The following is a 24,525-nucleotide window of genomic DNA, read 5'->3' as shown; positions in this document are numbered from 1 at the left end:
ACATCTGGACATAGGTCACAGGGGAGCTGTCTTGAGGGGCTAGACTTTAGGAAACTATAGAACAGTTAGCTGAAAACTTTTAAGAGGCAAAATAATGAAGTCCCTACGAAAGGAGAAAAAAAGATATCAAACGCAAAAATTCTTTGGAAAGGGTAAATGTTGCTTGACCAATCTCAGTGAATTCTTTGAAGAGGTAATAGTGTAAACAAGGATTGAAACAATCAAATCATGCTGAGTTACAAGACCAGTGGCAGACTGGACAGCAGGTTGGCAGCAAGATAGAAAGCAGAATAGAGAGGGTAGCAATCAGAGTGACAGGAAATAAAGTGGTTCCAAAAGAATCAAGTCTGCTAACAATTTATATCAACAGTTTAGATGTGTGTGTCAAAAGCATGATTATTGAATTTGGAGCTGTTCAGTTAATATTGAGAAGGACTGCCTCAAATTACGAGGTAATATTAATAACATTGCAGGAATGGCAAATGAGTGGCAAATGAATCTTAACCGAGAAATGAGGTGTAACATTTGGGTTTGTAAAATTTAGATCACATTGCTTGCGAGAATCTAAATAAGGTACAGAAGCAAAGTTAAAAAGAGACAAATCAGTTTAACAAGGGAATTAAAAAAGCACAAACCAACCACTTGGGTTTATTTCTAGAGGGACACCTTCTTGAAGTACTGTGAACAATTCTTGTCAAAAGTAACAATGGATAAAGGGTACATAAAAATCCTACAAGGATGATACTGAAACATGAGGTCATATTGTGCATCAGGAAGAAGACGTGTGTGTGTGTGTGCGCACACACACATACGTGAGAGAGCATGGGGATGGGTAGTTGGTTTAAGCAGTATAATGCAAATGTAGAACTTGACCCTAGGGAATGGTTCAGACAAATAGTATACGTGCACATAAAGGACGCTGGTTAAGCACCTGAGGGGTGAGGAGAGAAAAAGAATAGATGAGGAAGGATAGCATGGAGGTCCAGTGAAAAATAAATTCCAGTGTAGGTTGGTCAAGCTGAATTGCCTGTCCTGAGAAACTGTAATATAAAGAAAAACTGAGGTGGGGTTTTAAGTTTCTACATACACTCATTGGCTTAGTGTACTGTTAACATTAACCTCCATCAACCTGAGGTCAGATAAAAATAATATCAGTCTTACAGATAGCTTCAGATGCAGCCAGTGGATTTCAGCCAATACACAAGGCAGACGCACCATAGTGCATTCTGTCAACACAAGAAAAAGCAATAGGAGATGCATCCTATTACACAACTTCCACTGTTTAGCAAAAACAAGCTAATCTGAGGTATATTTTAGATCATCTGCACTCAATATTAAATAAGTAATCTTTCTTCTGAATTCCCTATTTGATTCCTTGCTGACTGTTTTATACTGACAGCAGGATAGCATTGTTGAAGACAACTTCCAAGTAACACTTTCTCATTGATAACATGCTTATGGATGCCCAGTTTGGGTTTTGCCAGGACCATTCCATTTCAGACCTCATTGCAGTCTTGGTCTAAACATGGACCAATAAGTTGAATTTTAGAGGTGAAATTGACCACTCTTTGCACCAAGGGAACACTTGACCAAATGTGGCATCAAGGAACTGAAAATTTGAAGTCAAACATCATCAAGGATGAAACACTCCAATTACTGGAGTCATACCTTGCACAAAGAAAGGTAACTGTGGCTGATGGAGATCAATTATCCCAGCCAGAGGATATTAATGCAGGGATCCCTCAGAACAGTGTCCTCAGCTCAGCCATCTTCAGCTGCTTCATTAATGGTTTTCCTTTCACCAGAAGGTCAGAAATGGGGATGGTTGCTAATTTTGGCACAATGTTAAATTCCATTTGCAACTCCTCATCAATGAAGCTAGGCCTGCACATAGCAAGACTAGACAATAGTCAGGTACAGGCTGATAAAAGGCAAGTAACATTAATGCCACAAAATTCCAGGCAAAGACCATTCCCAACAATAGAGAGTCTAACTACTTACTCTTGACAATCAACAGCATTATCATAACCACGTCCTTCAATATCAACAACCTGGGAGGTCACCACTGACAGGAAACTCAACTGCACCAGCCATATAAATACCATGGCTACAAGAACACATCAGAGCCCAGGTATGCTGCAGCAAGTGACTCGCCTCTGGCATCCCAAAGCCTTTTCACCATCTATAAAGATCAAATCAGGAGCGTAATGGAATAAGTTTCATTTGCTTGAATGAACACAGCTCCAATGGCACAGTGATGCTGCTGTCTCACAGCTCTGAGGACCTGGACTTAATCCTGACCTTGGATGCTATCAGTGTGGAGTTTGCACATCCTTCTTGTGGCTGCTTGGGTTTCTCCAGGTGCTCCGATTTCTTCCCTCACGCCAACGATGTGCTGGTTGGTAGATTAACTATTATAAAATTGCCCTTAGTATAGAAGTGTGATAGGAGAATAGTTAATGGGGATGAAAGAGGAAAAATTGGAATAGTGTAGATGGATGCTTGATGATTATTAGGTATTATGTTCTTCTGAGATTGCATAACAGAACAAATGGCTTGGCCATAAAAGGCGGTTTATGGAAGCTGGTAATTTTTTTTTAATTAAATAGACTGGCCTTTAAAAATGTTTTCAATAAATTAAACAGTTGCAAGAATATACGAACTGGCATATTTCAACAAAAATCAAGAATTCTGTGCTTCTACTGAACCCAAGACAAATCCTATATTGCAAACATATATGAAAAGGCACAGGAAACTTACTGGCTTTAGGTGGATAACAGAGCTGTTTGACATCACCGTATGATCTCCCTCCTGCATCATGGCAATCTCGCTATTATCATCAGAGGCGTCTGGAAGACTATTGACACTGCTGCTTTGGCTACTAGCACTGATAGACATGCTTGGTATAGATTGATTACTGCCCACGCTGTTAACAGTGCCCGTTCTACCAACACTGTGCTCAGGTTCCTTTCAAATAAAGCACATGACTATTAGAACAAAGCCATTTTGTCTTTTCTTATGAAAAAGGCAGATTAATTAAGAGTAAGTATATCGCATCTGTCAACATTTACTAGGTACTTCTGATGTTTATTTTTCAATATGAACCTTCAGACCAAATCCAAAAGGACAATTTCATAACCTAAAATTGGTTTAATATATTTATGAACATTCAGGTTAACACTACAAACCGCCTTGTAACACCAGTAAAAATAAATATGCTACAGTCAAAATTTTCAGTTAAATTAGTAAAAATAAATTACTTAACTTCTGTAAGGTGTAAAAGTTTACCCACATGAATGACCTTAAAATAAAAAGTTAATTGTGTTGACCCACAGTCCTCTTACCTCTTCTTCCTCTTGGGCCTCAACTGCAGGCCCATTATGTGCTTCCTGAAAAAGGATTTTCTTCATCTTTCTATACTGGAGATTATCAAGTTCTCTGACAGCATCTTTCGTCCTCTGTATCAAATCTATTAACACTGTTTCAGGGCGCTCTCTAACAACGAAAGTATGCTGAAAATTGAACAAATGAGACAAGTTACAATAGAATGCATAAATAACAATTTTTGCAATCTTTCCAAACATAATGTGGCTATTTTCTTATCTGAACCCTGTATTTAAATTTAAAGCAAAACATGCAAAAACAATGAATGAACTCATCCAATGATTTCAGAATGAAAACTGGGAAAATGTACATGTCCATCAACTGGAGGACCACCTCCCAATAAAGATCTATTATAATTTCATACTAGAATTGGTCTAAATTTTCAGCATCATGCTAAATTCAGCTCCCTTTCACATCAGTTTTCCTGTTTTGACAGGAACAACTGTATTTTCTTCTAAACTCTCATTTGTTGGCAGGCTAAAACATGTGCAATAACATCTCAATCCTCTGAGAATCTCATTTAAGAACGTGGTTTCCACTGTGTGTTCTAAATCGCTTTTTTCACAGCCAGTTAAAAAAATTGATTTTACTTTCTTTTAATGTGACTGAACTGGTATTTAATCTCATGTCTATATAAAGTTTGTGATGGAAAGTATCTCTCTTATTTCCCACCAATTAGATTCTGAACCAAGGAATTTTTAAATATTAAGTTCATTTACAAAAAGGAAGAACTTGGAGCCAAGAATACACTTCTCTAGCATTAATTTAATTCATCACAGTAAATAGTACTACTTTTGGCTCCAAAATACATTGCATTAAACAGCTGGACATGTACATCTGACACTTGGCATCAGAGAGACAACAAAGATTAACCTCTGAGTATATATTTTCCCTGTTCTGTTTCATAGCTCAGTGGTACACCCAATGACCACATCAATAAAATGGAAAATTTAATTAATGGGGTTTGCAATAGATACAAGTTTTTCATAAATTGTACATCATTAATAACAAGGTCATGATCAAACAGTGTTTCCAGCGAAGTCCAAAAGGGGCGTAGCAGGAAGTTTTTCCAGAAGACCTGCCCAAATGGATGTTGCAGCTGATCACAATAGAATCCATCAACAAATTTCCACAGAGTGGAGCCAGTCCTGGTTACCATGAACATGCACAATTAATGTTTACTTCAAACAAGACTTCTGTCATGGCTGTTCCTAGTGAGGCACCCCATGAGAAAAATCATTCCCTGGACAAATTTCATACTTTAATTTTGAGGTTAAATTAATTTATTCAAACTACAACAAAACATAGCATCTTCCAGAATCACTAGACAAAATTAAGAATGAATGGGAAAGTGAACTCCAGACATCTATACTTACAGAGACATGGAAGGAAATTCTTCATTTAGTCAATATATCTTCAATGTGTGCCAGACACTCTTTGATACAGTTTAAGGTAGTTCACAGGACCCATATGTCAAAAGATAAGCTAGCCCATTTTTATCACCATATAAATCCTATATGTGACAGATGTAAATCGAATGTGGCTTCTTTGACACATGTTTTGGTCTTGTCCTCTTTTGGAAAAATATTGGAAAGATTTTTAACATTACCTCAACTGTACTGAATATTGATTTACAACCTCACCCTATCACTGCAATTTTTGGATTACCAAGGATAGAGTCTGGCCATTTATCTGCTTCCGCTTACCGTACGATTGCCTTTGTTACATTAATGGCCAAACGATCCATTTTGCTTAAGTGGAAGGATCCAATACTCCCTACTACTTTTCAATGGCTCTCTCAAACTATATCATGTTTAAACTTGGAAAAAATTAGGAGTGGTACCGTTGATCCTTTGCTTAAATTTGAAGATATTTGGAGTCCATTTATCCAATATTTTCAGATGATATAGATCCCCTTTCAATAACTTTCTAATTTAAAGGAACGGAGTTGACGACATAATATTGCTCTGTTTTTACTGAGAAATTTAGTCCAGTCTTTTTTTTGTTTTATTTGAAATTTTTGTTTAGTTTGGTTTGATATATTGTTTATAATTTTTCTGATTGATTTGGGGATTTTATTTTTCTTTTTCTTTCCTTTATATTATATTCATTTACTAAGAGATCGTGGGATCTACAGATTTCTTATATTTTATTGTTCTTTATGATTATTTATGCTATGATTGTTCTGCTGATCTCTTTGTATTACATGTACAAACATTGATGTTATATATTAATCTGTATTAAACTGAAAACTAATAAAAAGATTGAAGAAAACATAGCATCTTGTGTCAATTCTAGTTGTTAAGCTTGAACAGAATAAAGTGCAAGCAGCTAATGTGTTGAAGGACAACAATAAAAATTCAACGAGATGAGGAATTGAAAGCTAGAATTCATCTGTTAACATTCCATTAAAATGTAAAGTGAGAAATTATTAATATCCTCAATGAATCTAATTCAGCCAAGCTTCACTCAGCTTTCACCATTATAAAAGACATTTTTCCAACACAGAAGTACCTCACTAACAAATAATCAGCTGCAATTCAAACTTATAACAATAAATCAGCAAACTTGTTGTATTTTTCATTTTATTCAATTGTTTGATACATTTCTACAAATACATAGCTCAAAGAAGTCTAAATCCATTTACTTTGAGAGAAATTTATCATGATAACCTCTCATTCTCAGTAGTGTCACATTTATTCTAGATTTTAGCACAGATCTTTCATTTTAATTCTGGTCATATTTTTAATATTCCCACTGTAAAACTTTTATCTTTATTGCTCTTTAACCTATTTCCCTCTCACAAAATGTGCAACTAAATAAGCACTGGGAGTGTGTAAAACAAAACTTTTAAGAATAATTGCTCAATGAACGCATGATGATGGCAGAAAATTTAAAAAGCTTTGCTACAAATGTTGAGGATGCAAAATCTGCATTAACAACTAGTAGAGCATAGGAAAACCTGGTTATCTATAATCGGCTGATAGGAAGTGAAACCCATTTGGTAATCACAATTAAATACTGTAGCAATATTTTGTGACCTTAATTGAGAATGCAATAGTCTATAACCTAAAACTTACCCAAAAGGGCAACTAAACTTGTTATTTCTAAAAAATACCTGGTGAATTCAACAACATCAAGGATCTTCCTACAGGTACAATTTTAATCTAGTTCTTTACATTACACTGATTTAGGAAGGGGATTATTTCATACTGAGAGGAGGTATACATAAATTGAAGCTTTAGTAGTTATTGCATGTGTTCCAATTAACTCAATATTTTGTTTACATCATCTGCCCCCCCCCCCCCCCATTATAATTCTCCCACCCTCGGGAGATTTCTATGCAAGCTTTATTATCCTGAATGTTTACTCTCCTAATCAGCCATTTCATTTTAAGTAATGGAAGAGCACAGTTAAGACTGTCCATGCTCCTTAGGTAAACACAACATTAAATTTAGTATGAACACAAGATGCTCCAAGTCTACTCTCTGTGGAATATGTTCAAGACAACTTTGCCCAGGGTGCCTTTGACATTGTGTTCTGGGGTCATGTTATACCGCCACTTTAGGAAAAGGCATTGCTAATGCAGTACAAGTGCAACACAATCTGTAAACAGGTCATAAATGTTTTAATAAATACAAATTTTGTTAATAAAGTTCAATAAAGTACCAAGAAATATCTCCAGAGGAAACCAGATGATAAAAGGTGATTTTACTGTTACACCGTCAGAGCACAGATAGGGTACCACACTGCAGAGGAATAAGACTAGGCATCATAATGTATTGTGTTCACATAACTTATGCACAAAATTAATCATATACAACTTCAAAAATGTAGCAAATCAAATTCATTTTTCTGGGATCCATATCTTCTAGTAAAAAAACACGATAAATCAGACTTCAATTCTGCACCCTGTGAACTCAAATAAGTATGATTAAGGAAAATGGAATACATTCTACTGACTTTCAGAAGTTCCTCCGAGGTGGGTCTGTCTTGAGGAATTTTCTGGAGGCAGGAGTCTACAAAGTTGCGAAAATAGTCAGACCTAAGCAAATAACAGAGAAAGAGAAACCACAGTGAGCATAAGAGGTCCTTGAATAATGTCCTCATTAGAGCCTATGGTTTCATAATAAAGTTAACCCATATTACTATAATCTGAAATTGACAATGAAAATTCACATGGCTTGTTAAAAAGATTATTAATAAAAATACTGCTAATTGTGAAAATAATTCATATTTAGCACAAGATAAAAATGGAGTACAGGCTATTTTACACTGTCCAACTAGTTTTCAGTCAATTATGGTGCTACACTGCAATTAACCTTGAGGCAAATAAAAACTGTTGCACTTGATGGGTCCGCTAATTCATTGAATACACAAGTTTTCATTGTTTGCCAATTATTACAAATGAAAGAATACAAAATTTAACTGGAATCTATGAGTGCTAAGCCATCTTCTTCACCAGCTGCAGTCTGCAAAATGAAGGGACTCCCACCTTGCTATTAGGTGGAAAGTTACAGGATTTGAACCCCAAATACGAAGGCCTGTCTTGGAAGGGAACTTTGGAGAAAGTATATTTTACTTGCTTGCTGTTCATCATTTTATTTGGGACAGATCACAGACTTGAATGAACAAGCCTTGGTAAATTACTGCAGTGCATTCTGTAGGCAGCACACAAAGCAGCTACTTTGCACAATTTCAGAATGAATGGTGATGGAAGGAGTCCTGGACAATGTTCAATTTTCTGAGATTTACTGTAGTTACTTCCATCCAGGCTCATGGAAAGTCTTCTATCTCATTATCTGATATATGATCAGTACATGGTCAAGATACTCTGTTGTGTTGGACAAAGAGTGCCCAAGATCTGACCTTTCATGTTATTTAAGTGGCTGGTGTAGTTAAGCTTTTGGCATGTGTAAGCATAGAGGACTCAGCAAAGTTCAACAGGGTAGTATCAATTTGTAAGCTCTCAGGATGGAAAATCTGCTCATCAAGGTATGTAGAGCATTCCCATTAAAATGAATGGGAGAAATCTGCTAGGAGGAAGGTTAAGTAATTAAATTAGTTTAAATAGCCTAAATTGTTTTCATGTGCCTCTTTTTGTGCTTTAATTATTTTAATAATTATATATTTTTCAGAAATATTTTGATTTACTTTAATAGTTACCAAGTATTTTCAAATGAGATAACTGGTCCTGAGCACTCCACTACTCCAATGTGTTAGCAAACAGACTCCCATTAGAAGACGACTGTACCAGGACCAGGGTGGAAGATACAGTGCAGTGCCAGGGTAGGTTAATTTCAAACTCAGGATAGCTGAAGATGTATCCTGTGGGTTTTGTTTGGCAATTCTTCCCACAATGCATGTACTTACCATGGTAAACAATGGCTGAGGTAATTTCAACTATAATAAAAGTACAGGAGTAACTTGTAACTGAATTATCCAAACTAATTTCACCTACCACTCTTGAAGGCAGCGACATTTAAAACTCTTGGTTTCATATCAAACGCTATGACATTTTCACGCTTCCCTTTTGAGTTGGCTTCTCCCTTGGTAGCCTCAACTGATTCCAGCATACCCATCCCACTACCCTAAAAATACAGTGAATTTGAAGTACTCTCTCGCATGTTCATAGCTCTTCATTAGCTTTAACCAACTAATCCCTACAATATTCTCCACTTTTACAATATTTCTGCATTATTTGGTGATTGACTTCTTATACATTCCACTTCCTAGCGGCCCCATTAACTCCATGAAACCGGTTCTTCAACCTTTTACATTTTTAAAACTTGTTCATATAGCCAGATATTTGCAATATTTTGTCAGGATACAGTAAAAAAAAAACAAAATTGTTTAAATACTCCCTCAACTGTACACAGATGTAATCATTTTTGTTATTACATCAACATAATATTACACATATAATTCCTTACAGTTGAAATTTACTGCACGTTAACAGCTTAATAAGTGTCTTAAAGAAACAAATGTGTATGGCCCATCTTAATGTATTGCAAATAATTATAATTAACTAAGCACACAGTATTTCCATTTCACTACTACTGTAGCAATCCAGATTTTTCCTGAAATTCATGCCAACAAGGATAATCTATAAGATTTAATAAGACTCAACTGAGTGCCCCAGCTATTGTGCTAATTTTTTTTTCTGGGAAGTCAATTATGATGTGACAGAAATGAATACAGATAGACATAACATCTGTTATATCCTACCCATTTATCATGGGTAAATACTTGGCTCTAGTTTTCTTTCTTATCTATAAATTGAATGTGGTTCTCTTACATATTCTATCATCTCTGATCCAGAAATAAAGGAAGGAATAATTTTCCAACCTAAGAACTATGTCAGCAAGAATATTTAAAACAGAAGTCAAAATTTGAATTTCTGAAGATAACATGTAAAAGTAGGAACATATATTAACGCAAAACCACTAAGAAACTTGGTGTAAAGAAGATTAAGAGTGAACAATTACTGGGAATTACTCAGAGTCTAAACCGAATGAAAACATTAATTTGAAATCTCCCATAGAATAAACATATTAATTAGGATATCAAGGTTGATTCAATTGAAGATACTGGTTTCATTCAATATAATACACGTTACATGTATTTAAACACTCATTATGGCTGCTGCCATTATCCAATATTAAAGCTGATGGAGAGACAGATTATTAAATAGATGCAGAACAAGTCTGTTTAGAAACAATACCACACCAACATCAGATGATTGTAAAGAAATCAGTTAATGTGCAGGCAAGTTATAAACATAGTTGAAATTACAAATACTGTATAGCATCAATTTTTTTTAAAATACATCTGGCTTTCTGGAAACAAAAATATTTATCCTTACTTAGACAAGGAATGTATTTTAATATATTATATAATTCTAAATCATTATTATGCAGCCACTTATGATCATTCTTTCAATTCTGTTGCTGTTCCTAGAAAAGACATCAATTTTTTAAAATACACATTTTAGTGAGATGTCACTCTGAAAAAATGTGGTTCAAGTACAAAGTAATTTTACTTAAAACTGATTCAGAACAAAATAGCAAAGATGCCAATTTCTAATAGACTGAGATTAACAGCTCAAAAAATAATTGAAATCGCAATGTGATTTGGGTATTAAAATTTGATCTAAGAAATGCTATGGCATTAGTTGATCTCCCTTCCTATCATTTTTGGGTGTTGCAGGGTCTGATGCATAGTTCTACTGTTCAGATATTAAGTTGCTTAGTTCATTTAAAGCTGTTCTAATTAGATAAATCCAGGTATCTGTAACCTACTTATAAACTACTGAGTTCAGTTGAAGGGCAGCTGAGCTGCTTAAAGATTTAGGCTTCAGGTTGACAGCTAGCTTCGCTTCCCCTTATAAAAACTATAATGAGAAAATTCCTGGAGTGGGAAGACTATGTTGGAAGCAAGACTATTTTTTTAAATATGCAAGACTCAGAAGGTACACAATGCAGGCTGCATGAACTATTTAGGAGAGGGATTTAAATTTGAAATACTATATTCTACATCTGTGTAGTCTTGATTATAATACAGCAAAGTACACAAACTAATATTAAACATAATTTTAAGTTACTGCAGCCACACAATATGAAGGACTGTCAGCATATAAAATTACAATCAAACAAGCTATTACAGGATTTTCTCTTACAGGTCACCAAAAGAAACCAAATACACGTATGAATACTTTATATTTATTTAATATTAATAAAATATTTGCTTTGGATCTCAATATGGATTACCGCAATACATTTGAGGCTTTAACGTCTATTAAATTGCTGTCAGCAGACATAAGCAATTTAATTTTAAATAAATCTTAAGTGACACAATGATGTTCAAAGATGGTAATCTTATTACTATAAAAACATCTTCTCAACATTGAACATATTGAAAAATACACAACCCCTATTTTAAGCTTTTGCTGTACATTATAGGATAATCTGTTTAAACACTCAGGATTAGATACAAACCTTTATGCATTGACAAGCATTTCTTAAGCTGGCAGTTACTTATAATTTAGAAACATCTGTTTCTATACAAATCTCAGGACTTCAAATATATACTTACCATTCATTAGACTGAAGAGCAGGTGACTCATTCTGCGCTATGTGGTATAAGGCACTCATTGCATTCATATTAAACAAAGGAGGCTTTCGCTCCGCTGTGGGCAAAGTAGCAGTAATCAGATTTCAGAACTGATAACAATGAAATGGTAATTTTCAGTGTGTTATTTAAGGTTTCATTCAGAGTATAATTGCAGTCTTTTTAAATGCATTAAAATAAAAGTGATCAAACATATTTTATTACATTTTACTATGAAAGATTATAGCATCACGACCAAACCCCATCAACTGTTTCACATTCATTAGGGAACAGCCATGCCTTACCTAATTCAATGCATGTAATTCCCAAGGACCAAACATCTACTTTGCCATCATACTGTCCTTCATCCATGGCAAGAATTACTTCAGGAGCCATCCTATTTTAATCAAAAAATAGTTATTATGCAACTTTACTGAACTATGTCAATTTTATTTTGCATTAGAAATAGGAAAATACCTCCAAAAATTAGTGGCGACATGAGAAGGTTGTTGTAAGAAGTGTCAAAGAGAACTGAAACTCTTTTCAGCCTCATAAGAACCTAGCTGAAACACTGGCTCTCGAAAATTTAGATTACTTTTTTTTTACATAAGCCAATTAAAATAAAAGTAAAACTTGAATATATAACACTCAATTCCACAAATTGATTTGGGTTTGAGATTTTAAAACATAAGCTTTGTTAAAACTTAATTATAATGGTTTGCTTTTACTTTATGTTACATTCAATCAATTGTAATCCATCAGCAACTCAGGCAATTTAATACAATTTAGGAAATGATTAGTCCCACATTCTCAATTTATTATGGCTTTGGTCAGGTCTTTGTTCTATAAGAATTCTGCTGCAAACAGACATTTTCTATGATTTCTGGAATATTTTCCACTTAAAAGCCACCTCAGTATCTCTGGTTTAGCCTTTGTTGTGAGTATAGCTCTGCATTTGTCAACCAAGATGTACTTCCACCATGTACCCATCCTTCATATGCAAGAAATTTATTTGACTTTGGCCAAATGTGAAACTGCATGAAAGAGAATCATTACCCTACACAAACTATCCGCTACATATCCTAATTCTTTATGTAGATTTTCTAACAGATGCTGGAAAAGGAAAAGGAATGGAGTGTGTTGAAAATATGATCCCTCACCTAGATCAGAGAAATGAAAGCAATGTAAAATCCTGACTGGGGTGAAGACATTTAGGTCAAGAATAACTGAGAATCAAATCTGGGACACAACATTCAGTGTGATTCTATAAGAACACAAGAAGCAGGAACAGACCAATAGGCCCCTTGAGCCTGCTCCACTGTGACTCATCCAATCTTGGGCTAAACATCATTGACCTGCTCCTTCTCCATACCCCTTAACTCCCTTGTAGTTTAATGTTTGTATGCAGGTTATTTAGTTAATAATTAAAACACAGAACAAGTTATAAGAGGATTTAAAAAAAAAGACCACACAATGCATTCAGAACCATTTGGTAGAAATAGGCTCTTCAGCTCACTGAGTCCGTGCCAACTGCTAATCACCCATTTAAACTAATCCTATACTAATGTCATATTATTCTCCCCATATTCACATCAACACTCCCAGATTCTACCACTCACCTACACATTAAGGGTAATTTACAGCAGCCAATTAACCATCATGTCTTTGAGACATGGGAAGAAACCAGAGGACCCAGAAGGAATCCACACAGTCACAGGGAGAACGTGCAAACTCCACGCATACAGCACCGGAGGTCAGGATTGAACCTGGGTCACTGGAGCTGTGAGGCAGCAGTTCTACCAGCTGTACCATTCAATTTATGCTGATACTCAAAATAGCCATCCACATCTGTAAATATGAATTAGCAAAATCATCTTACTTATATCTTAACTATTCTCAAACAAAAAATGTACAACTGGTAAATGACAAAGTGGTAACTGCCACCGAACATGTTTTTAACATTTACCTAAAATCAACTAAAAATGATATTGAAGAAATGGAAAAAGCTGAATACTTTTTGAAACTATATATTCGACGTTAAGAGTTGCCAAGTGAAGCACGAGGTTGCTAAAGAAATGGGATTGCTCCTGTTGTTGCAAATATAACTGTATAACCGATTATTCAGAATAATGACACACACTAAAAAGCTTTATTTATAAACGTAAACAAATTACTTCCTTTGATCTGGCATTTGCTTCTGATAATAAATAACATTAAAAATAAATGATTGCACGTGCTTCTTGACCCAAGGAAAAAAGGTTTCTTACCAGTATGGTGTTCCCACAAATGAATTGGCAGGAGAAACTATGGAAGCAGATCCAAAATCAGCTAGTTTAACTTGGCCTGGCTCTGTCAGGAGGATATTACCTGCCTTTATGTCCCTGGGTACAGAACAGTCAAAGTCAATAAAACTTCAAATATCATTCATAACTAGCATGCAAGCTTAAGCAAATATAAATTGCTTAACATTATCACTTATTAAAATGGTACATGGTCAAAGAACGTGCTAGCAGAGTTCAAAACCTGGCTGTACTTTGGCAGTATAGTATGCAAGATATGCCTCCAAGCTATCTTCTAAGAGCATCTATGTAAAATCCACTCATACAATACGAATGATAGGGAAGTAATTGGAAAAAAATCTGAGGGACAGGTTTAATATACAGTTGGAAAGGCAGAGATAGTCGGCACAGCCCTATTGGTGGGGGTTCCTGTCTGACTAATTTGATTAAGTTTTTTTTTGTAAGTATTAACAAAATATATTGATGAGGCAGTTTGGTTGATGTGCTCTACATGGACTTCCACAAGGCCTTTGACAAGGTCCCTCACTGAAGGCTGGTCCAAAAGGTTAGAGCCAATGGGATCCCAGGCATGTCGGCAGAGAAACGGGAGACCAAAGGCCATGGTGGAGGGTCGCTTATGGTGGAGGAGAGACTGTGACCAGTCATCTACCACAGGGATCTGAGTTGAGACCCTTATTGTTTCTTGGATGGGAATGTAGGAGGTATGATCAGCAAGTTAACAGGTGACATAAAAATTGGTGGTGTAGCTGACAGCTGGTAGTCTTAAGCTACATAACAATATTGATCAGCTGGTAAAGTGGAAGGAGAAATAGCAGATGAAATTTAATCCCAATAAGTGCTAGGTGGTGCATTTTGGGAAGTCTAAAAAGGATAAGACATACAGCATGAATGGTAGGCCCTAGAGAGTATTGAGAACGAGTACTTCAATCACCAAAGCACAGAAGGCTATGGGCCAAGTGCTGGTAAATGGGATTTGTATAGATAGGTACTTGAAGATTGGCACAGACAAATGTAAGAACAGATCAACAGTAACTGATTGTCAGAGTCTTAAGTGGCTGTGATAAAAAAAAAAATCGGTAAGTTTATAACACTAAATACCTCCTTGGCTGTCGCATTTAATATTTGCTATTACAGGCTGTGGTGATGATTGAAATATATTTGCTATTTATATGGATCTAAGCAAAGCATTTAGACTTTATTTGGAAAGTAATTTCCCATGTAAGATTCCATTTGACATGAATGGAATTAGATGAACAATGCACTCAGATCAAGTACACTAACTTCTTTTACTTAGTCTTCAGGGGTATTAAATTACCCAGTATTTGAATGTGTATATCTTTTCCCTCTTTCATCCAGGTTGTTTCATAAGAGCACTTGATTTCAAACCCAGGATGCAATGGTGTGAATTTTGACCCTAGTCTAAAAACTCATGATTTTACTGGATTACTTTGTAAACATATGTAACTGAAAGAGTGCGTTTGGTAAGCAGGAAGTTGGTTGTGTAAAGTTGTGGACTGAGAAAATCCCTCCCCCCCCCACATCATAAGCATTTTAAAAATGTGGTATCATATATGGAAAAAACAACTGCTTGAAAACAAGATAAATACAGCAAATAATAAGGAAGCACCCATTCTCGAGATGTTTTAGGCTGTCTGGTTTTCTTTTGTCCTTTGCATTTTTTTTTAAAGAGCTTTTCACAAGCTTGGGATTTCACAAAGCAGTCTAGTTACAGTTTATTTGAGCACTCTACCATTCCTTTTTCATACACCTACAGAAAGATTTTCTGTCAATTGCTAATGATCCATCTTACGGGGGGAACTGGAAACAGTGTCTATCAATTCACAGCACTGGGAATAAATTTAACATTTCTAATTGGTACTTCAAAGTTACTTTTATAACCCTAGAGTAGTTAAGTAAAAAGTATGAGGACAAGTGTGAAGTATCAGTAAGCAGACTGTGTTTCCACTGTCTAAGCTGTGGAACTTGATTTGTTCTCCAACTTTTGGCTCAATGGTAACATAAGGATAGGTACATTCCAATGCATGAACTGGAGGCAGCCAATGAAAACTTGGCATCTTCCAATATCAGTTAGTCACTAGGATCTCCACTTGATACATCCAGCTTAGTAAAACAGGTTCTACAGCTCAACACTGGAAACACACAGTCCGCTAACTGATGTACATATTTTGGTATTTCACAATCAAAAACACAGGCTGAGTAATGTTGGATGACCAAAGGTAGTATTATAAATCACTACTTCATTATGTTTTTGTTATATTGTTTCAGTGATGGCTTTCCATTGAAACAGACCTCACTGATGCAGAAACAGTACTGAAATATCTGCCCACACTATTTGTAACAATACCTTCATGCAATGCAGCGAACCTTTGAACAGGCATACCTGTGAATCATGTTATGGGAATGCAAATAGGCTAATCCCAGCAAAGCTCCATGTGTAATGGCTGCAATCTCAATTTCCTGAAGTGGTTTCTTATGAACTGAATGGCAAAAAAAAATTAAAAGTAAACTAATCACAGAAAAGCACAACTGATGCAGTCACAGTATTAAACAAAAACATGAAAAATAATTCGAAAACATTTAGATAAACTTTATTTTAACTGTTCCACAAGATACGAGTGTTACTGGCACCCATAATTGTCTATAAGAAACATATGACGGGGTGCCTCCATGAACCAATCTGTGTAATGAAAATACTCCAAAGTGCTGCGGGGGAAGGGAGTTCCCAGAATCAGACCCGGCAATGTTAAAGACTAGAAACACATTTCCAAGTCGGGATGGTGTGCGACAAGGAGTGAAATTTTCAAGTGATGGTGTTCCCATGAACCCATTACCCTTGCTCCTAGGGCAGTAGATGTCAGTCTTGGGTAGTTATGGTGGGGAAAAAAAAGCTATGGCGAGTAATTGCAGAGCATCTTGTCAGTACACACTGCTGATAATGGAGGAAGGAATTGAATACTCAAGGTGGTTCAGGGGATCTCAATCAAATGGAATATTCTGTCTGAATGGTATTTAGTTACTTGAGTGTTTTTAAAGCTAGTCTCATACAGGTTTCATTATCCAAATTGTAAATGAAACTGCACACTGCATAATCAGCAGCAAACATCCGTATACCTGACCTTCTGATGATGAGACAGCCATTGATGGTTGGGTCGAGGACACTGCACTGAAGAACATCTGCAATGATATCCAGGACTGAGATAATTGGCCTCCAACAACCAAAATCATCTTTCTTTGTTTAGTACGAAGGGAATTAGCAGGGGGAACTATACAGGAATTTAAATTTTATCAATTTTGGATGGATACTAGTCTTTAACAGCTTAATCATTAATGAGGTATCTCTGCTACCCACCTCTGGCCCATCAGCTATGCAAGCCCCTGCTGGCCAACGGAGAGCATTAAAGCTAGACTCATTCCTAATAACTTCAACTTTACCAGGGCTCCTTGGTTAGTAAATCCTGCCTTGAAGATATCACTCCCACTATCGTGGGAATTCTGCTTTATCGCCAAGCATGTAATGAGGTCTGAAGTTCATGACCCTAGCAGAAGCCAAAGCAAGTAATGTTGAGCAGATTATTGAAGAGTTATGCTTGGTTAACACTGTCAACAACACCTTCTTTCACTACTCCAATGATTAAGAGTAATCTGATAGCTTGATAATTAATCAAGATTGGATATGTCCTGCTTCTAATGGACAGGACATGCCTAGTAATTTTTCATTCTGTCAGGTTGGTGCCAGAATTCCAGAGCACTGAAAAACTGAGTGGACTAATGTACGAATTTCTTGAGATTTTGTCCAATATTACACAAATGTTATGCTACCTGTACAAAAAAAATCAAATTCCATGCAGATAATGATTTATTTTTACCTTCTAGAAGATCTGAAGCGGATCCTAAACAATACTCCATGACCAACTGCAAAAAGAAAACAGCTGATAAAACCATATGCAAACATAATCTTTTGCTTATGTTCTGATTTCATATTAGAAAGCCAACATAGCTTCTGCAACTATAAATGAAGAACAATATGTGTATGCAACATATATTTGACAAAATTGAAGTCCAACTTCATTGCTAATCACTGAAATCCAACATGTTTAGGACTCATTGGATGGATTATGAAATTTTAAAGAGTCATCTGGATCACTATTAGAGTTCAATAATGTAAAACAATTAGGTTAAGGAGATGTGTTCATAAAGATTAATCTATACTTTAATCAAGTTTTTACTTCTGAACAAATCAAGTCCCTATCCTAATAGTAGCTCTCATACTGAAGCCTAATTCAACAAGGCAATTTTTAAATTTTAAAGGCTCCAACAACTAAAGGCTGAAATAACATTCTGGATGAAATTATTACGGAGTTCTTAGATATTTATTTACGAGTAAACAAATTAATTTCTTACCCATGCTGTATGCTCTCGCAGATAGCAACCTTTGTATTCAATACTATTTGGATGTCTTAACTTCTGTAGGAACTTGACTTCTTTGATAATATCTTGCCATTTCTGTAAGAAATTTTGTAGCAGTTTACAATAAGTGAAGGCAGTTCTTTGCATATTATAAAAAAAACCTTTGCCAACATGGCATGCAACGTGTCATGCGTAGGGGATCTCTGATTCCAGCAATATTGATTAGCTGAGGAGCAAATCTGTTAAAAAAAGTGCTCATGGTAACAAATTTGAAATTAAAAAGCACTTGTTTTTAATCATTTTTTAAACGTTTTACAAAATAATGTTATAAACTTTAAATAATTTTGAAAAGTGTGCAATTTTCAAATGCTGTTCTGAAGGGAATGACAAATATAAAATTAGTTCCAGGGTCAGAGAAGATGCATAGGCAGTAATTATGTCATAATACACTCAGTTAAACCTTACAGAACAACAGTAAGAATTTTCAGCACTTTTTGTTGTGAAAATAATGCTTAAAAAGTTTAAGTACATGCAAAATCATCGACTCATTTTTGAAAGCATCTGCAAACAAGTACATTCCATGGAAATGCAGGGTATCTCCAACTTTCCCCTTTTTGCTGTGCACCTGCAGATGTCAAGAGCTGCCGTCAGTTTAGTATCATAGTATTACCCAGTATGCCAACAGTTTCATCATCATTACAACCACATATTCTGAACCAAAGGTATTATCATACTTCATATTTAAATCCATCCTCAGCTATTCCCTTCCCTATTTTGATTATAACCTTTACCTTCCCAAATAAATATTTCTAAACGATCCTTCAAGAATCCTTCATATCTGCCTCTGTGGATAAGAGTTCATTCTTTCTTCATAGCACTGCTTGGACCTCAAGACTTTTTATCTTCCATTAAAGATTTGATAAAAACGGAAGAAGTTGATAAACAGAATATTAAAGCAAATGGGCAAAACAAGGGAAGAGACTCGAAAGATGAGGAAGAGTTGAAGGATTAGGGGAGCAGACAAAGATGTGACTTTGTATTAAAAGTTATAGCTTCACAGTGACCATTTGGGTCAGGTAAAAGATGGAAGGTATAGCAAAAAGTAACATCCAACAGCTAAATTTCAGTGAAGGCCATAATTTTGATGTTATCATCAATTGTTCTTGTGCATAGATATTTTAGAGGAAAATAACAGAAGGACAATGAAGGAAAATGATAGCTGATTTACTAACCCACAAATTTGTAATGGATGAATGAACTTGAAGGAATCATAAAGATTCTGGTCAAAGGGAGTACAGGGCAGAGAATTTGGTCAGATAACAAGATAGGATGGAACCCCCATACAAGTTTAACTCCTGCTGTTGCTATTTCAAAGACTGAAGATGAAATAAAATCTAATACTTCATTAACAGTGAAACTCATGATAATAATAAAGCCTCTTCGCATAACACCCTTCCACCACCACCTCTTAACTTACCAAGTAACTAAAAGTCACCTGGCCAAGTTGCTTTTTAGGTCATATCCTTACTTACAAACACTACAGAGCTGTTGATACATTGCCTTTGAGGCCACAACAGGTGTTTGCGTAGGGCAAATCAGACAGCCTGATGATATCAGATCTAATTAAAATCAGGGACTTTGTCCTATTTCAGTCAGGGTACTGTTGAGATCTCATTTGTCCCGATTTTCACATTAGGGTCACCAGAGTATAGGAAAAGTATCTATATGGTTAAGTTTGAAATATGATGATACCGTGTATCTTAAAAAGCACATTTAAAGTGCAACAGGGACAAACTGAACTTCTACGTTTCAATGACCAATCTGGACTTTCAGATAATGTTGGGGGGGGGGGGGGGGGGGGGGGGGTGGTGGTGGTGGAGGGGTGTCTGCTCCACTCTTGCTGACCCACCAGCAACTAGGATTACATTCAGTAACACCCTGGGGCTGCTCCTCATCTTTTCTCAGTGGTAAAGCGGAATTTTTGACTGCCCCTCTCATTCTAAAAGTGGCCATTTTAGAAGCCATAACCAGATTGTGAGAGAAAGAGCAAAAAGTGAGGAAGTGAGACCTCTTCTTCCTTTCATACAACACCACATCTACCATCCACACTCTTTCAAATAACAGTTTTATAGAATATTCCTGGTCAAGATCTGATAAATTCCTCGGAGCAGCAAAGGCCATAGACCTTTGCAGGCTGCTGCTGAAGAAAGCCCACAAGATGCCTTGTAGTCATTCTGCACACCATGAAATGATGTGCTGGGAACAAGTATTAGAACAAATTGAACAATACCTTATTCAGTTCATTAATGAGCAAGTACAGATTGCAACACTGGAGCTATGGCCAGACATTGCACATCTCAGATTGGAGCCGGAGGATGGACTTCCATGGAGGCGGTACTAATGGAATTGGGTTGATTTCCAGCATACTTAATTCCCAATTCAAAAGAAGATTTCAAAAAAAACTTTGATAAGCCATACTATAAATGGAGGCTGTTCTACTAGTAATTAACTTTAATTGATGAAAATCAATCCAGAATGAATACTCAATGGACCTTTGTAGAACAGCCCCTTATTCATTGCCCCTTCACAATCAACCAATAATGAAGCAAATACTTTTGGGCAAGTGCAATGCCAGCTAGACTTCCCTCATCTATTCAAATTATCTGCTCAACAAGTTAGTTAAAGCTAGGATGAGCAGTATAAGTGCACCACCTTGCTCAAACCCCACACTCTTAAAATAACGTCTTGATTTTTCATACTTGCTACCTTTGTTAAGCTGATCTCAAAATAAAAGGACAAGGTGGGCAAGAACTTCACTCAACCTCCACTTGAAGTTGTATTTTCCTGAATTTTATAAATATACTTAATATCTTCTATAGGTTGAGTTGTTGATTATTTGAAATAGATTGGGTAATGACACTTGTATTGACAGTAGAATTCAAAATATTAAATATTAATGCTGCTACTCAAGAGCCATCGAATTTATAGTCAGGTCATGTGCAACTTGTGATCAAGGGTGAGAGTTGCAAGTTTTGAGGCAGGGAGACAAGGACTGGGACAAAGGAGTGTAGGAGTTAATGAAAGCTGGGAAGTAAATAAATTTAAGGTGCCCTATTCAGTGAATTATTGCAACTATTAATTCTTTACTGCCATGCTCCTAACACTGATACCTGTACCTTGGTTGATTAAATCAAGGAGGAAATAAACTAATGGATTTGGCTGAAAATCTAAAAGAACAGATACATAGAGAAGCTTTAGCAACGAACAATGTTCCTCCATTAATATTGATAATATTTTCCATAAATAATTGTACAGAATAAAAATATTTTCTGCTTTAACCAGCAGGTGAACTAGTTCAAATCAAGGCAAAGATAGATCACATGGCCAAATTTTCTACATAAGTTTCTTCAAACTTACTTTTGCCCAGAAAGTTAAGTTCTCAAAGTGCTTTCTTTATAAACTTTTACAGAGTAACATGTAACAGTTTTTTTTAAAAAGCACACATTTATACCTGAATCAATTATAGGCTGTGATTTGAACAAAGAGTGCATTCAACACTGCACCCTTATGCAGTCAGCTTTCTGGAAGTAGTGCCAAAATCACACCTCTGTCCACATTCATACTGGTAATTTGAATTCTCGTTTTCTCCACAAGGTGAACCTGATTTTAACTGCCATATCCAAAGGGTAGTACTGCAAAATTCAGATTCTGTCCACAGATGGAAGGATTTTATTTTAAAAAGTCACACAGGAGGCCAGCACAAGAGGTAACCGATTGACCAATAAAAACAAAGACCAGTGTAATGGAGAGTGTACTTTGATGCAAAACACATCCTCCAAACAAATAATGGAAAAATCTCCTGATCCAGGAAGGACAAAGCAGCATATAAAACAATGCAATAGCAAAATGATTAAAATGATAAAGTTCTGCGGAAGTAATGAAGATTTATTTATTGAACTGTATTATTCTGTTCTTGGTATACACAAGAAAATACATTTAGGGAATGGCATCAACTGGAGAGAAAAATCTATGTTTTAAAAGATATCCTAGAAAAAGACTTTGGATGCCAATGATGTTTAACATGAGAAGACCACAAAGCAGTACTTTTTCTAAAGAAAATGTGCTTCTGTAGATTAAAGCATTGCCCGCAATAGGATTATTGGCTGGTTCTAGCGTAGGATCAGTCAGCTGGTCAGAGATCCAAGCCAAGTTCAACAAAGAATGACATTTCATTGCAGTTTTTAGGAATTGCTGTATTTTCAGCAAATATTACAGAGAATTACTTTCGTGACCCTCATATTAAATCAAGTCTGTTTGATCAGATGGATGTAAAAGAATAATAGCTCAAATGAAAGGGTACAGGCCTCTAAGAGCCCTGGTCAATACCTATTTCTCAAACAAAGACATATTTATTGGCTATTTATCTTACTTGTTGGGTACAGACCGGCAAATATACTTAATTGGGTACAAAGTACTATGGAGTACAATGAGGATGCGGATGCAAAAGTCCTTTCAACTTCCTCCTTATCAATATCATACCACTGATATCCAGATCTTATGAAAGGCAAGTCTGTGAATGTTAGCTAAAATATGCAATTTATTATTAAATCAAAGATAAATGTAGGAAGTATAACAGCAGTGAAGTTCCACATTCCAGGTAAAGTGAAGCCACTCTGATATGCAGTGTGCTTTACTAAAAAATGAGCTTTAAGTTTCTAATGTTAATGATCTGCAAGAGATTGAAAAGAAAGCACATGAAAATGAATTAACCGAATTTGCCACATTTTATATACTAAAGAAATACGGCACCTATTGTGCTTCTGTCATATTTCAGTGTGTATTTCATAAGTGTATAAGTAGGGGACATTTCAAGATCCAGAACAGCACCATCTGTGACATTCAAAAATGGAATAGATATTGAAAAACAGGTATCCAGCTACCAATCAAAAACACTATTTAAAAAATGTTTGAAAATCCTGCTTGTATTCCAACCACTCACCAATAATAGTACGATTTCTAACATAAGAAAGGAATTCAAAGAACAAAATTGAGAAGTTTACCAAATTCCAATTTGGAGGCCTATGCAAGAAATCCAAACCCCAGATCTATACACATCATCAGTAGCTGCATTGATTAAATATGAAAGCACCCCCCACCATTCATAACCTGCACCAACAATGACTGCAGATGTTTATGACTGACTTTGGATTTTCTTTCCAACTCCTTCTCCAAAGTCTCAAATCTGCAGAATCACGAGACATTTCATTTGGGCATGTATCTCGTCCTCACTTGATTATACACAAGCACAAGTCTATCCTCATTTCTTCATGCACATTTTATAATGCACTAACCTCATTGGATTGTTTTCCACTATAGGACATTTTCTTGATAGCCACCACTTCATTAGTGCGAACATCTCGTGCCTATAAGATTTTAGAACATATTAGCAAGTTCATTGAAAACCTAATTTGAACAGTGACATAATAACTGTGTAGTGAAAAGTATACCACAATCCAAATGAAACTTCTGGTTAAATACAAGTTGATCTTTAAAACCACAATATATAAACTTACCCCAATTTTCTGCTTAAAAATTAAAATCATTCCCAAATTAATTACTCATTATATTTAACCATATTTTGCTTCTTCGGTTAGATAATTTTAGAATTCTTAAACATTACGCAAGCTAGAATGCAGACTTTCAAAAGCACTATCAAGGAGTTCACTGTACATCATAATTTCTGATGCTACGCAAGCTCAAAGAGTGATTATGCAACTTGAATGTGGTTGAAGAACAAGCACCACTAAGAGGCTAAGTACAAAAAGGATATTAATGAGAAAAATTTTATAAGAATTTTTTTCATCAAAATAGGAACAGAAAAATCAGATAATACACTGCCAATATTCAAAACCATTGTATTACAAACCTATATACAGACCAATTAAATTTCTAGCCTTCACTTGCCAAATAATTAAAATTACACCATCATGCTGCTTCTCTGAAGCCTCAAACTCTAACAAACGTTAAGCAGTGACATGGTTCTAAAATGCAATTAAACGAACTCTGTTGCAGAAAGACAAGCACTTACTATTGGAACTCCAAGATTATAGCTAGTAAGACTACAATTTAATGCTGCAATAAAGATGATGTAATCAGTTATTGTGCAAGCAAAGTAAAGTGCTGGTTTAAACACATTAAAAAGAAAGAGCACCCAGCTTTGATCTAGGCGCTCTACTGGACATGACGATGACACTCTGAACCCTATTGACCCTATAAAGTCATCTTCATGAAGATCTAGAAGCTG

The 24,525-nt window shown here is 35.7% G+C and overlaps 1 protein-coding gene across 2 annotated transcripts in view; it reads right to left on the bottom strand.

Annotated features, from left to right (window-relative positions):
* The window catches only part of taok1a (TAO kinase 1a), a 131,983-nt gene that overhangs the window by 37,222 nt on the left and 70,236 nt on the right, over nt 1–24,525 (bottom strand). For both annotated transcript variants that reach the window (XM_052035181.1, XM_052035182.1), the window contains exons 3-12: nt 23,573–23,644; nt 18,216–18,317; nt 17,681–17,726; nt 16,195–16,291; nt 13,761–13,874; nt 11,799–11,890; nt 11,479–11,572; nt 7,348–7,429; nt 3,345–3,512; nt 2,761–2,967 (exon numbers count right to left, since the gene is read on the bottom strand). In XM_052035181.1, the coding sequence (XP_051891141.1) occupies nt 2,761–2,967; nt 3,345–3,512; nt 7,348–7,429; nt 11,479–11,572; nt 11,799–11,890; nt 13,761–13,874; nt 16,195–16,291; nt 17,681–17,726; nt 18,216–18,317; nt 23,573–23,644 (1,074 nt within the window). The remainder of the gene's footprint in view (nt 1–2,760; nt 2,968–3,344; nt 3,513–7,347; nt 7,430–11,478; nt 11,573–11,798; nt 11,891–13,760; nt 13,875–16,194; nt 16,292–17,680; nt 17,727–18,215; nt 18,318–23,572; nt 23,645–24,525) is intronic.

The sequence above is a fragment of the Pristis pectinata genome, chromosome 21 (genome assembly GCF_009764475.1).
Source record: "Pristis pectinata isolate sPriPec2 chromosome 21, sPriPec2.1.pri, whole genome shotgun sequence".
Classification (NCBI taxonomy): Eukaryota; Metazoa; Chordata; class Chondrichthyes; order Rhinopristiformes; family Pristidae; genus Pristis; species Pristis pectinata.
The sequence above is the reverse complement of the archived record's forward strand: the minus strand, read 5'-3'. Positions and strand labels throughout refer to the sequence as shown.